Source organism: Tiliqua scincoides, chromosome 1 (genome assembly GCF_035046505.1).
Source record: "Tiliqua scincoides isolate rTilSci1 chromosome 1, rTilSci1.hap2, whole genome shotgun sequence".
Taxonomy (NCBI): domain Eukaryota; kingdom Metazoa; phylum Chordata; class Lepidosauria; order Squamata; family Scincidae; genus Tiliqua; species Tiliqua scincoides.
The window spans coordinates 257,447,534-257,460,518 of NC_089821.1; the positions used below are offsets into that span (position 1 = coordinate 257,447,534).

At 39.2% G+C, this 12,985-nt stretch overlaps 1 protein-coding gene across 1 annotated transcript in view; it reads right to left on the reverse strand.

Annotated features, from left to right (window-relative positions):
- SYT14 (synaptotagmin 14) overlaps nucleotides 1–8,826 on the reverse strand; it is a 66,183-nt gene extending 57,357 nt beyond the window's left edge. The window contains exons 1-2 of the mRNA XM_066623468.1: nucleotides 8,265–8,826; nucleotides 6,312–6,530 (exon numbers count right to left, since the gene is read on the reverse strand). Of these exons, the coding sequence (XP_066479565.1) occupies nucleotides 6,312–6,530; nucleotides 8,265–8,826 (781 nt within the window). The remainder of the gene's footprint in view (nucleotides 1–6,311; nucleotides 6,531–8,264) is intronic.
- Nucleotides 8,827–12,985: the final 4,159 nt, after the last annotated feature.

The window sequence follows — 12,985 nt, forward strand, 5'->3', positions numbered from 1 at the left end:
TGTGTAAACAAAATATAATTGCATGTTCTTCCTCACTTTGTGCCTCCCTCTATTTAGGGTGCACAGTTAAGCAGGTGAAGTTTCCATGCCTGTTATAGTGAAACTCCTGCCTTCCTTCTGTTACATTCTTCTTCTTTTTACCTAAAATGCCCACACATACCATTGCCATACCAGTCCTTCCAGCAAATATTTTGACAAAAATCTAAGCATGAGGCCTAGTATTGCAGACTGAGTAAAGTTATGTAAAACAGCATTTTCCAAAAGTGTATTAATAATTCATTTTTAACCAGGTATTTAGTTTTACATTCTATGCCATAAATCTTACAGCACAATCCCACAATAACCTTTAAACTAGTCCTTAAAATGTTTACTCAGAAATAAATCCCACTGTGATCAATGGAGTTTGCTCTCAGAAAAGTATACATATAGGATTGCAGCTTTAATTATGATTTCAGATCATATTCTCCACTTCAACCTACTAAAATTAACTTATTCAAACAGTGGCGTAGCTAATGGTCATGTAGCCAAGCTCAAAATGATGCGATGCCCCAGAAGTGATGTCACAACCAGACGTGATGTCATGCCCGGGCTTAATTTTTTTAAAGTGAGAATTGGGGGAAAACCCACCTCCAAATTCATAAGAGTTGACTCATATTAACACCTTAATGGTTCCATGCTGTAGCATAACAACATCTAATGGGCTCTCAGAATAACAAGTCTCACAGGTCAGTTCTGAGTTTTAAAAAATCCACTTTTTGTTCCATGAGGCACTTGTGTTTTCATTTTCTAGTTAATTGACCATACCTTCTGCCAGAATGAAGCTATTCCAATGTGGTTTGTTTCATTGCATTCTGCATTAAATTACATTTCCAATGGTATATAACATGATGGTATTATTCGTACATACCAAGCTTTTCACAATTTTGGCCACTAGTGTCAAGCTCAGATAGTTGCCCTCCTAAAGCTTGTTGCCAGGTGCAATTGCTACCCCATGCACCCCCTTAGCTACACCATTGATTCAAGAATGAAATGACATCATTTACACCACCATGAGATTCTGTTTGATATGAGTATATGTTATGTGCCATATCTATCTTCAACCTTTTTAACATTCAAAGGTTATTGACTTGATCTGTATGTTTACATGTCCATGGTTCAGAGAAATTTGCAAAACACATTTAATGCAAAATAATCTAAAATGATTATTATTAAATATATCAAGAGAAAGCACAACAAACTTTTCAAAGGTTTTAGAATTTCCCAGCATAATTTTACTAAACAAATTCCAGACAAAAAAGCCAGCTTAAAGAAGGTGTTAGAATGTTTCAAACAGACTCAAAATCAGTTTCATAAATAATGCGCTTCACATGCCTAAAGCAACCTGATATATAAGACAAAAGCCAGAAACTAAAATTAAACCACAGAGCCCTCTATTCTATGTCAGTCATTTAAAATAAACAGAGAAATGACTGTATAACATCCACACTGCCAAGAACTCAGTTTCAATGAACATCTCCTGGGGTTATACTAATGGCAGCCCAACTGTATCCCCCACCTATAAACTTTGGAGTCATACAAGCAAAGACCTGTACTACGAAAGCATTCTATGCAAGTCAAACATAACAGTTTGCTGTAGCTCCTAAGAACTGTGGGTGAGAATGGCACGCAAGGGACCCAGGGAACTCATAGCAGCCTCTCCATCAACAAAATAAAAAAAAAAATCAATCATTCTTGCACAAAACAAAAGTCTATTCCTTCTATTGAAGTACATGTTCAATCTGTTAGATGTGAATTTCTAAAAAGGGGACCCTACAGATATGAAGAATTGACATGGGGGAAAAACAACATTCTGCCAGGTGATGCTCTGCAAAGGGAATGAAGCAACAAGACAATCACATAGTGCCGTGAAAACTAAATATGCTGAAATAGATCCTTTTTGCCATGTCAAGAACAACCTACACTCTAGCACAAGGGTTCTTAAACTTTTTAAGATTACAGACTCAAAATGGATTGCTCAATGTGTCCCTATACCCTCTTGGTCAGATTGTAGAAATAATCCTCATCACCAGCATGACTTCAGATGTGACTATTAGGTACCAGTATGACTTCAAATATCAATAGCTTGGTTTTACTTTACATATGCATAGCTAGGAACAGAAGGCTTCAATTTGTACTAATAATGGTGACAGTTAATAATCTAATCTAACAACATTTTTTTAATTGTTCAGAGACTAAGTCCCATACCTCCATCATTTGGTTCCCATAACCCCACGGGGTATGGATACCCCAGTTAAGAATCCCCACTCCAAAAGTTCACCACTTTGTTGCCGACAGGAAACAGAGAACTGCACTAGTAAAGCAATTACATAACACTGAGCAAAGTGATTCAATATTATATTAAAGACTGGAAGTGGACCACACATGTATCTAGAACTTTAATTTGTATCAATGATAACAGGACAGAGAGCAGGAAGGACAGAGAACCCTAAGCATAATTTTAATAAAAATCCAACATCTAAGACAGGCTAGATCAGGGATGTCCAAACTTTTTGGCAGGAGGGTCACATCATCTCTGACACTGTGTCAGGGGCCGGGGGGAAAAAAGAATTTATATTTCAAATTTGAATAAATTTACATAAATGAATATATTAGAGATGGAACTTATATGAACCAATGAAGGTTTTGCAATAGCTCAAGTACTATATAAGGCCTTGTACAAACCATGGCCAGCCTTTCCTTTACTGTTGCTGCTGCATCACACATGTGAAACAGCAAGCAGTGGAGAGAGCCCTTGTCCCATAGGACATGTTGAACAGTTCGCCATCATGCTGAGAGCAGTTGCATCAGGCCAGCACAGTCTCCAACAAGTCTCTGGAGGGCCAGAGGATCATTGGAGTCTGGGGGCAGCGCGAGGGCCAGATTAGGAGTCCTCGAGGGCTGCAAGTGGCCCCAGGGCCGGGGTTTGGGCACCCCTGGGCTAGATAAGCAGCACTGATTTTTGCAACATATTATATTATTATTATTATTGCCTTCTTCAACAAATTAAGAATTTTGCTTCAAACTTTTGATTTTTCCTTTAAATATAATTTTATACTTGTGGTCTTCCAATTTTTTCTCCCATCTCTTTTCTTTTTTCATTTTTTTTGCTTGCCTTTCTTTATCTAGCATTTACTGACCAATCTCATTAGATACAATTAAGTAGCACAATCCTATACATATTTTTCAGAAGTGACAGCCCAATCCTGAGGCACCAAAATGGCAGATGAAGCATCCAACGCATCCTGGACAGCTGCTGCTGCTGCCTCCTCAGGAGGGGACTTTTGTCTGTAGAAGGAAAGTAGCCCTGCAATGGGGTTATTCGATTCTGCGCCTGCTGTAGAGCAGGTGCAGAGTCACGGAGTTCCATGTTGAGCTGAGAGGCTCAGCGTGGAGTTCTGGATTAGGTGGAGCCTAGCTCTATCAGTTCCATCCCCCTTCCTCCTCTCTTCCTCTACCCACCCTAGAATGCCTCCTCCCACACTCCCACTTACCTCTCCAACACCAGGTAGTTCGGGTGACTGCCAAGCAGCAGACCACTGGCTTTCCACCAGCGCTGGCCCAGCAAAGCTCGAGCTGGGCTAGCTCTGGTGCTGGGCTAGCGCTAAGCCCCGCAAACATGCCTTACAGCATGTTTGCGATAGTGTGTGCCAGCGGTAAGCCAGCGCACAGAGCTCAGGATTGGGCTCTAAGCCGAGAATGGCAACATATTTACCTGGGAGTAAATCTCACTGAACACTAGGGACTTACTTCTGAGCAGACATTCATTGGATTGCACTGTGACATATACTATTAATTTATCTTCAAAAATTTAGAACAAAATTAAAACCAACAATCAAATCACATAATAAAGAAACAAAAAATAAGCAGCAGCAGCAAAATGCTGAAACCAAAGCTCACAGAAACAGAACAGAGGAAGCAGCAAATAAACCAAGAGCCTTCTGAAACAGTTGGGTCTTTAGACTCTAGCAAAAAACTAGTAGGGGGGAGGGTCAGGTGCACACTAAGTGATTCAGAGTTTCAGAGGGTGAGGGTCAACACCAAAAAGGTCCTTCCATGTGTCCCTACAACAGCCCAATCCTATCCAGCATAGGAACAGCGGCTCTAAATGGCTACTGTTGGATCCTGTGCGGGATCACAGCAAGCTGGCAGTCTCCTCAGAAGAAGGAGACATTTGTTCTCTTACCCCAAATAAAGCTCCAGCTTGCACAATGGGGCTTCTTGAGTCTGCGCAAGCTATTTCACTGGTGCAGATTCGAGAAGCCCTGTATCGAGCTTCTGAACCAAGCGATACAATTCAGCGAAGAGCTTCCATCAATACCATTCCCCTTCTGAGCTGGTCGCTTCCCCCTTTCCATCCTTCCCCTTGCCCAGAAATGCTATTTGTCCTACTATATGAAATGAGTTTTATACACCTGTTCTAAGCCATAAAGAGCCTTGAAGCATAAACAACATCTTGGATTGCACCCAGAAACAAACTAGTGACTAGCACAGAGGTAAAGCATAATCTAGCACAGATCATAAAGAATCACCCCAGGCAAGGTTTGGGTAGCTGCACTTTGTACCAGTTGAAGTTTCCAAAGGATCTTCAAGGGCAACCCCATGTAAAGTATGTAAAGTAATCCAATTATGAGGTTACTAAGACATAGGTCTTCGTAGCCAGGTCTGACAGAAATAAGAGCCATTTCTATACCAGCCAAAGCTGAACAAAGATACACTGGGCTCCAGACATTACCTGGACATCCAGGAGAAAGGCAGGGTCCAAGACTACCCCTAAACTACAAACCTGCTTCTTCAAGGGCACTGCAACCCCATGAATAATAGGGTGGAGTATGATTGCCAAATCAGCACAACTTCTGGTCAGGAGAACCTCGGTTTTGTTCAAATTTATTTCACTTCATTCACCCCCCGTATAGCATTTAACTATTCTCCTTTGTGCTTCAAAATAACAGACACCCACTTTTCTTGATATTACAACCCCCTCCAGTTCCTTTCTCCTTTTCTTCTTTATGCAATAAATCATACCTCTTTCCCTTTCAGTGCAGGAAAATAAGTGGTGTCTGCCTTACAGTCTCACAAAATAGCGATTTACAAAAAGCTTACAGAAAACTATCTCAAAGGTGTCTGTAGGGAAAAGATGTAATAAATGTCCAAAAATAATATACTCTACTTGTGAGTTGATCAGGCTTTTTGTTAGAAAACTATACATTTGCAAAACACAATGTAAAACATTATCAATCAGCAGTGGACACAATGAGCATATGAAGCAGAAACAGTTGTGGCTGAGAAGTTGAGAAGTCTAAATGGATCAGAAAATATACTCAAGAATGATTTGACACACACTTACCCCTATTAACTGATCCAAAACTTTGGGTTTGTTTATCAGCTTTACATCTGATGATTCTCTACCCCATGCTTTTGACACAACAGAAAAAAATTAAGTGCTCTACTTCCTTCATAAAAGTGATTCAGGAGAGGAAGAAATAGTCCAAGGACGCATGCCACAGGTAATGCTGTAGTCACTCTTGAAGGTACAAGTCTTTTCTGGCTTTTACAGTATGATAGGGTGCCAACAGGGCATTTGTCCAATATTATGTGCCTCTCTCTAATTTGTCCAACTAAGTTACAAGTAATTGCTCCTTTCTGCTCTTACATATTGCTCTTAACAAACACACAAGGAAAAAGAACATGTAAAATGTTAGATTCCCTTCTAGTTCCACAGTTCAACCATACCATCAACCATCAACAGATTTCTTTACTGTGAATTTTCTATAATCCAGCCAACATACATAAACCTCAGGGAATATATTATCCAATACTAGAATACTAGAATAGTAGCAACTTAGAATAGTCAGTCCCTGACAACAGAGTCCCGAACAACTGGAACATGTGCTTCCAGAGCCAAACATCATATGCTGTATATGTCCTGTCTCATGTATCAGCCCATTTATTGTCAGAGAATTTTTACAGATCTAGAATTTCAAACAAAATTATGAAAATCTCAGATTTTTGTTTACAAAATTTATAATATTTTGGAATATGAAAGAAATGCTTGGAAATATTACTGCACCATATTATGCACTCAGAAAGCAAAAATAAAGGAACAGGCCAGTATTTTTCAAATGTGTAATTACATCAAGCAAGTTCATGGTTTTTTAATTTTACTAGCACTAGTGCAAGAGTTTTTGTCTAGCTACTGTAGCATTTTTATCTACAGCTCTTTTTGATAAAAAGTGAAAAAGATGAAATAAAACCTGCTTTCAGTCATGTCATACCTTCATCTATTGAGGCATCGCTACTGTATCCATCATACTCAGCAGACAGAGGGCTATATTTTTGTCTGGTTTCCCAAACATAGTTTTTCTGTTGTCTACTATCGCCTGCAGGTGGCCTTGAATTCTGTGTTCTGGTTAAGGCTTCATGGTATTTTCCTAGTGCCTCATCTTCACTTTCAGATGATGAACCATGCTGGTCCTTATTTATATATGAATTGTCTATTTTGAAATAAGATAAAAATGACAACAGATTATACTAAAGGGAATAGTGCTAAAATTATAATGATTAAGCATTTCAAATGTCAATACATTTTCCAAACAGTAGATAATATATCTCACTTCACTAGCTCAAACGTCAAAATAAGTGCATCATCATCAATACACACATTTCATTTTTCTGTTTTCCTAGAGCAAATGCAAAACTTTTAGTGAGAAACCATCAGGTTTTAAGAGAGACTTCTAGAGAGAGGTAGTTAGGAAACTGTGTAAAACAAAAAAGAGGACCTGAACAACTATAGTTCAACTTAACACTGAAAAAGGAAGAGATTTTGTCTGATATGCTGATGTGCTAAAGTCTGATAGGCGGCAGCCCAAACCTAACCTGTGCTGGAGCAGCCAGTCCACGTGGCCTAAGCTGTAACCAGAGCAGGCTAGGAGGCTGCTGGAGATCAGGAAGAAGTTACAAAACTGGGGTATTGCAGTGTCCTAGCCAGGGAAGCTCTGCAGCTGCCCCCTTAAGAAGCAGAGCAACAATGACTGCAGCAACACTATTGGGATGATTGTGCTGCTGCTAGAGAAGGAAGAGAGTTTTTCCAACTTACCTGGAGGTCACTATGGCTCTCTGGAGGGTCTGGGGAGCCTGTGACCCCCTCTGTAGTCCTCCCGGCTTACATCATGAAAACTGGAAGTGGTTTTTTCTTTTTCTTTTTACTGCGCTATGGGTTGCTGGGAGGGCTGCAGAGGGGGTTGCAGGCTTCCCAGACCCTCCAGAGAGCCATAGCGACCACCAGGTAAGTTGAAAAAATTCTTTCCCTCCCCAGCAGCAGAATAATCATCCTGTTTGGTCATAGAGCCCCACTGTGCATACTCTCCTTCCTCCTAACATCCAAAAGTTACTGTTGATGCTGCATCAAGCATCCCCACTCTTCACAGACCCAACAACCACTATGTCAGCCAGCAGCCAGGATAGGTATTACAGCACTGGTTTTCTTTTCAGACTTCTTTCCTTGCTTCCCTGTGCCTGCTTCCATCCATGTTTTGTATGTTCTTTTCCCTCTTTTATTGTTACCCCTGCCATCATGAACAACTGTGTCCAAAAAGTGCTCTGGATCCAAACTACAGGATTAGATCTAAAGAACCATAAACAGAAAGGGGAAAGCCACTAGCCCAGCTATGCAAATGCTGAAGAACTCATTCAGTGATATAATAGGTAGTTCTATATCAGTTCTTGTGCTATTAAAGGTTGCATAATCAGAACAACATTGTTTGATTTAGTTACACATTTTTTTTACAGTACTCTACCCATGAAGTGTTAAACAGGCCTTCTGCAAGTGGAAGACTTCTTTCAATAACAGAAGGGCATTTTTTATTCCAATGCATTATTTCGTGTCTTAAAAATACTGGAGTTTAATATAATCCACACAAAGATCTAGCAAAACTCAGAAAAAAAACTAGCAAAAAATGGAACAGGTAATTCTTTAATAGCTATTCAGAAATGAGCAGCCTCAATCAGGACAGAAAAATATTTAATCAGTTTTCAAAGGAGTACAGTATAAATAAAATTAGACAAAGGAAATTGCAGTGAAAATCGTATATATCATAAAGAGATTGCACTCAAAGAGATTGTTTTATAGATTGTTATATATGAAATCCATAAAACAGCTGGGAAAAGAAGTATGTAGTAAAAGATCCAGGAGAGGGCAAATGGATAAAGTATGATATAAGACACCTCACCTTTTTCTGGTGTCTTCTTACTACTCACTTCTTTTGAAAAACATCCTGACTCTTTATGCTTTTCTTTTGAATGAGTAGATGGTGCATTTTCCAAGTATTCATTTCCTGTATGTGTCTTGCATTTTTCATATTTCATTGAATTATTCACTTCCTTGCATACTTGGGTTTTATTAAGGTCATTCGGTTTGACAGCATTTAGCTGCATTTTCTTTATGTTATGATGGGGTTTCCTTCCATCAGTTGTACTTAAGTAATCAATCTTTTTATGTTTCTCTTCTGAATTACATCCTTTTTCTCCTATATATTTGTCTTTCTCATTGTTTAATATTGTTCTATTTTCCTCTAAACCTACTATAGATTTATCATCTTGTGCTGAAGCTATTTCATCTGTCCGAAGGCTGTTAATCATGCTGGTTACCTGCTCTGCCACCGAGTCAGCCACTGTATAGCTGACATCTCCAACAGCACTTGTTAGATCATCTACAGCACTACTTAGTGTGTTAACCAGAGAAGACACAGAAGGAAGATTCAGATTTTGTTGAAAATTTTTGAAAAATGCCATGTTTTGAATGTTTATTAATAAAAAAAGATTAGAGGATGAACTTCCTTTCACTTTATGAATATGTTACTTCTCAGATGCAGTGCTTCCTAGCATTGCTTCCTAGATTCAATCCTTCAGCCTGAGGATACAGTAAGTTACTTCTTCTCCTAATTTTTTTAACAGTTAAAATTCTTTTAACTGAAGCAAAAAGTCATCAGCGTTAAGCCAGAATCAATTTAATGTGTTTTTGCAATATATTTTAAAGTTCATCACCAACTAATCATAATATATCTGAATGTTTCAAAATTATATGGAAAGCTGGGCACTTTATACCTGCAAAGAAAAAGTTTAAACATATTTAAATATACTGTAAGTAAATGGCAACTGTGATACTACAAAATAATATCTACTCATATACATGCTCCCCACATTCTCTCTGTTATTAAGAAACTCCACAGCATGTCTCAGTACAGGTAGGTTACCCTTTATCCGGACGTCCAAAATCCATACTATTATGAAACCCCTACATTTTTGTCCAAGACTTAATCTGAAAACTTTCTGTAGAGTGAACACTAGAAGATTTTGTGTTCATTTCTATGTACAGTGCAGGTACAGACTGCAAGTTGCATTCTCTGCTCTGTTGTGTGCACCTGTACAGACATTGTTGATATATGTCAACGGCTATGGGTAACAGTGAAAAGAACAAGAGAACACATTATATTTATGCAATTATTCCAAAATCCAGACACCTTCCTGTCTCAAGCAATCTAGGGAAGGGATACTCAACCTGCGTAAGCTTGTTCTCAGCAATAAGTTTTTCCAGATTCTAACAATCCTACAGCCAAGGGCCTCAATAAGCATACGAGCCCACTGAAAACAATGAGTTTAAACATACTTCTGAAAGCTGGATTGGAATTGTGGAGTGCAATCCAGTTCCATTAAGACCATGGAAAGCTTATGCCTCCGTTGCACAAATTCTAGATAAAAGAGGTCCATCCACCCAAGTCCTCATTTCAGGAATACATAAGAATTATCTCTTATAATTGGGGAAATTCAATGTTGTGCATTCCTGATGCATATAATATATTTGAAAGAGGCTATCACCTAATTCTTTTTTTCTTCCTTAATTATGTTTGAGAAAGACCAAACCATTTATTTCTTTCCAAAATGAAAATCCTCAGACTTTGCATTATGTAAAACTGACCCCATTACAATAATATTCGAACTAAGCACCACAGACATATTTACCAAAACAATTAACAAAAATATTCTGAACTGTACTAGACATTTCCTTACTCAAGTCAAGTGTATATACTTACATTATTGATACGACAATAAACTAAGATCCTGCTTTATACACCATAATATTTGATACTTACAAAGTTTGTCTTGTGAATTTTTTCTGGCATTGTATCGTGAATTGAAGTCAGAGAAGCCTCCAACATGTTCAAAACACATCTTCTTGTTAATATACAGAAAAAGAATCAACAACAGGATAATAAACAGTCCAACTGCTGATAGAAATCCAACTGCCTCAGGTGATACTAGAAGAAACACAAACAGGGACCAAACAGGAAAGTCAACACATTTTATAGTATAAAACAGATAAACACACTCAGCCAAAAATTTTCAAAGCACATGATAAACTATAATAATAATTTAAAAGTATCAACCTCACCTGACTCCCATCAAGAAAAACTGGTCTACTACTCTAGAATTTCATTACATGCACTGCATATAAAATCTATCAAGAGAGAACTAAGTGAAACATATAAAAGAAGCTGTGAATTTTCATGCACAGAATCAGACAATTTTACTGCTCAATTTTGGTTTTAAAATTAAATGTTCTTTTATTAAAAACAGAAGCAATGAATCAGCAATCAAATGGCAGTTATCCTTAGCAGTTAGCAAAACCATTCAATACCAGGACTACTAAGAAAACTTTTCATTCAGTTATATAAAGAAGCAAACACTCTGTCTAGTATTCAGTTATATAAAGAAGCAAACATTCCATCTTAAACATTCTTAGTGTTTAAGAATATATTTAACTTATTCATGGAGCTATCTTTGGATGGAGGCATATAGAGGTATAACCTAATTATCTATGGATTTTTCACCTGCGGTTTTATCTCAACTCGATGAGAAAGGCACTTTAAATTAAAGGAAAACAGTTGTTTAACAATAGCCTTGTTAACATGAGAGGGCAGCCAGCTGACAATCCATCAATTTTTCTCTCTCCAGGCACCTCAAACAGCTTCACTCCAAGGCAAGTGACCCCTTCCTTCCCCGAGCATGGGAAAGAAAGATCATCACTTTACATTCTTTCTCAACACTGTGCTCTGGGTAAAGGGAAGAGTTGTTGGCTCGAAGTGAAACCTTTCTAAGTACCTGGAGAGAGACTGATAGATGAATTGTCTGCCTAATGCAGCCATTTTCAACCAGTGTGCCTTGGCACATTGATGTGCTGTGAATGGTCCCCAGGTGTGCTGCAGAGATTTGGAAGATAGTCATTTATTAGTAGGACCATTGGGGGATGTAAGCCCCCCTCTGGCAACACAGTGTGCCTTGTCAGTTGTCAAAAACAGATGGTGTGCCTTGACCATTTTAGTGACTTGTCAGTATGCCATGAGATGAAAAAGACTGAAAATCATGACTCTGTTTTACATCACAAAGGTAAGCAAGGCTGTTTTTAAATCACCAAGCAAAGGGACATTGTTTTTTAAATGGATTTGCTTTAATGTGGTTTTTGCCATGAATTCAGGAAATGGAACCCTCACAAATAATGAGACTCAACCTGTATAACAATCTCACAGTGCCGTGCCCTTGAAAAGTGCCCAGAAACAGCTGGTCTGCACAAACAGAATGTGTTCAAGCCTGTGTTATACAGGCTTTTAGAGACTGTAAAAAACATTTAATTATTGTGTGCTGTTTGAATTTGGAAACCACTGGCTCCTAGCTGGTTTCCAATTCCAATTCGAGGTGAATTTAAAGCCCTAAAATAAATTATCCAAGTCAAGTATCTCAAGGACTGTCTTCTGCCAGATGTGCCTTTGTGCAGTAACCTACTTGCACCCTGCTTTGCCTGAATGCTCTTAGGACTCCTCTTGTGGCCAGTCCCAGTCCCTTCCCTGGCAAAAAGGTTCACTCCAGATTATTAACTCACCATGGGGAGACTTATGTCTGTTACACATGACTGCTGTCTATTTTTCTTCTCTTTCTCTGCTGTGGTCAAAAAGTTACTCTTTGGATGCATGAGTGAGATGCATGAATGAGTAGGATGAGACAACCTGAAACCTGGGTGCAGGGGCTCCTAGCAGTTCTTTGCTTTTGCCCCTTTGCTGCTTGATGCCACTGTAGCTCCAGTAGGAGGTGGAGGTGCTGTGGCATCCTTGTGTCATGTTGCATGTGTGACTGTGAGTGTGTGATATCCATGGGACTCCTCCCTATGGTTAGCAGAGGTGCCTTGTTTTGTGCTGCTCCTTCCCAGAGATTCTCAGGGTGGTATCCCCCCAGTGTTGGCAACTCATTGGCCTTGCAACTGCTACCATCTCCTGCTCAGTTCACCCTGGCAGTGCTTCTGACTACCAGTGTTGGGTCTGATTGGATGCAGTGACTGGCTCCTTGGATATTACAGAGGATACATGGATCACACAATGACAACATACAGCTGTCACAAATATGGCATTTCAACTTCATGGCAATGACACACTGATGTCACAAAGACTTCACAACAATGACATATATCACATTGATGTGTCACAGGGACAGCAGGTCAATATTATATTGACAGCACAGATGTCACAGAGATGACACGCTGCTGTCAGATTATTGCGCCTTTGATAACAGGCTGGGATTGTCCATGGAAACACTGGGAAGGGCTGTGTCAAGGTTGTTGCCAGGTCAGGTTTGGCATTTGGCTCTTGTGCTGGCACAGGTGCAACACTGCTGTGGCAATGTTAGGTTAGGACAGATTTAGCATATGATGGACCATGCTGGTATCCGTGTGACATCTGCACAATGTCTAAATAGCACTGTTCCATAAACTTACTATGGAACAAAGCTACATGATAAGGATCTAGGAGCTACGCTAAGTGATTAAAAACAAGCTCAGTATAGACCTTTGCAGATATACTGTATCTGAGGACGTTTTGTGAGTTGGGACAACTGTGCAATTAATACC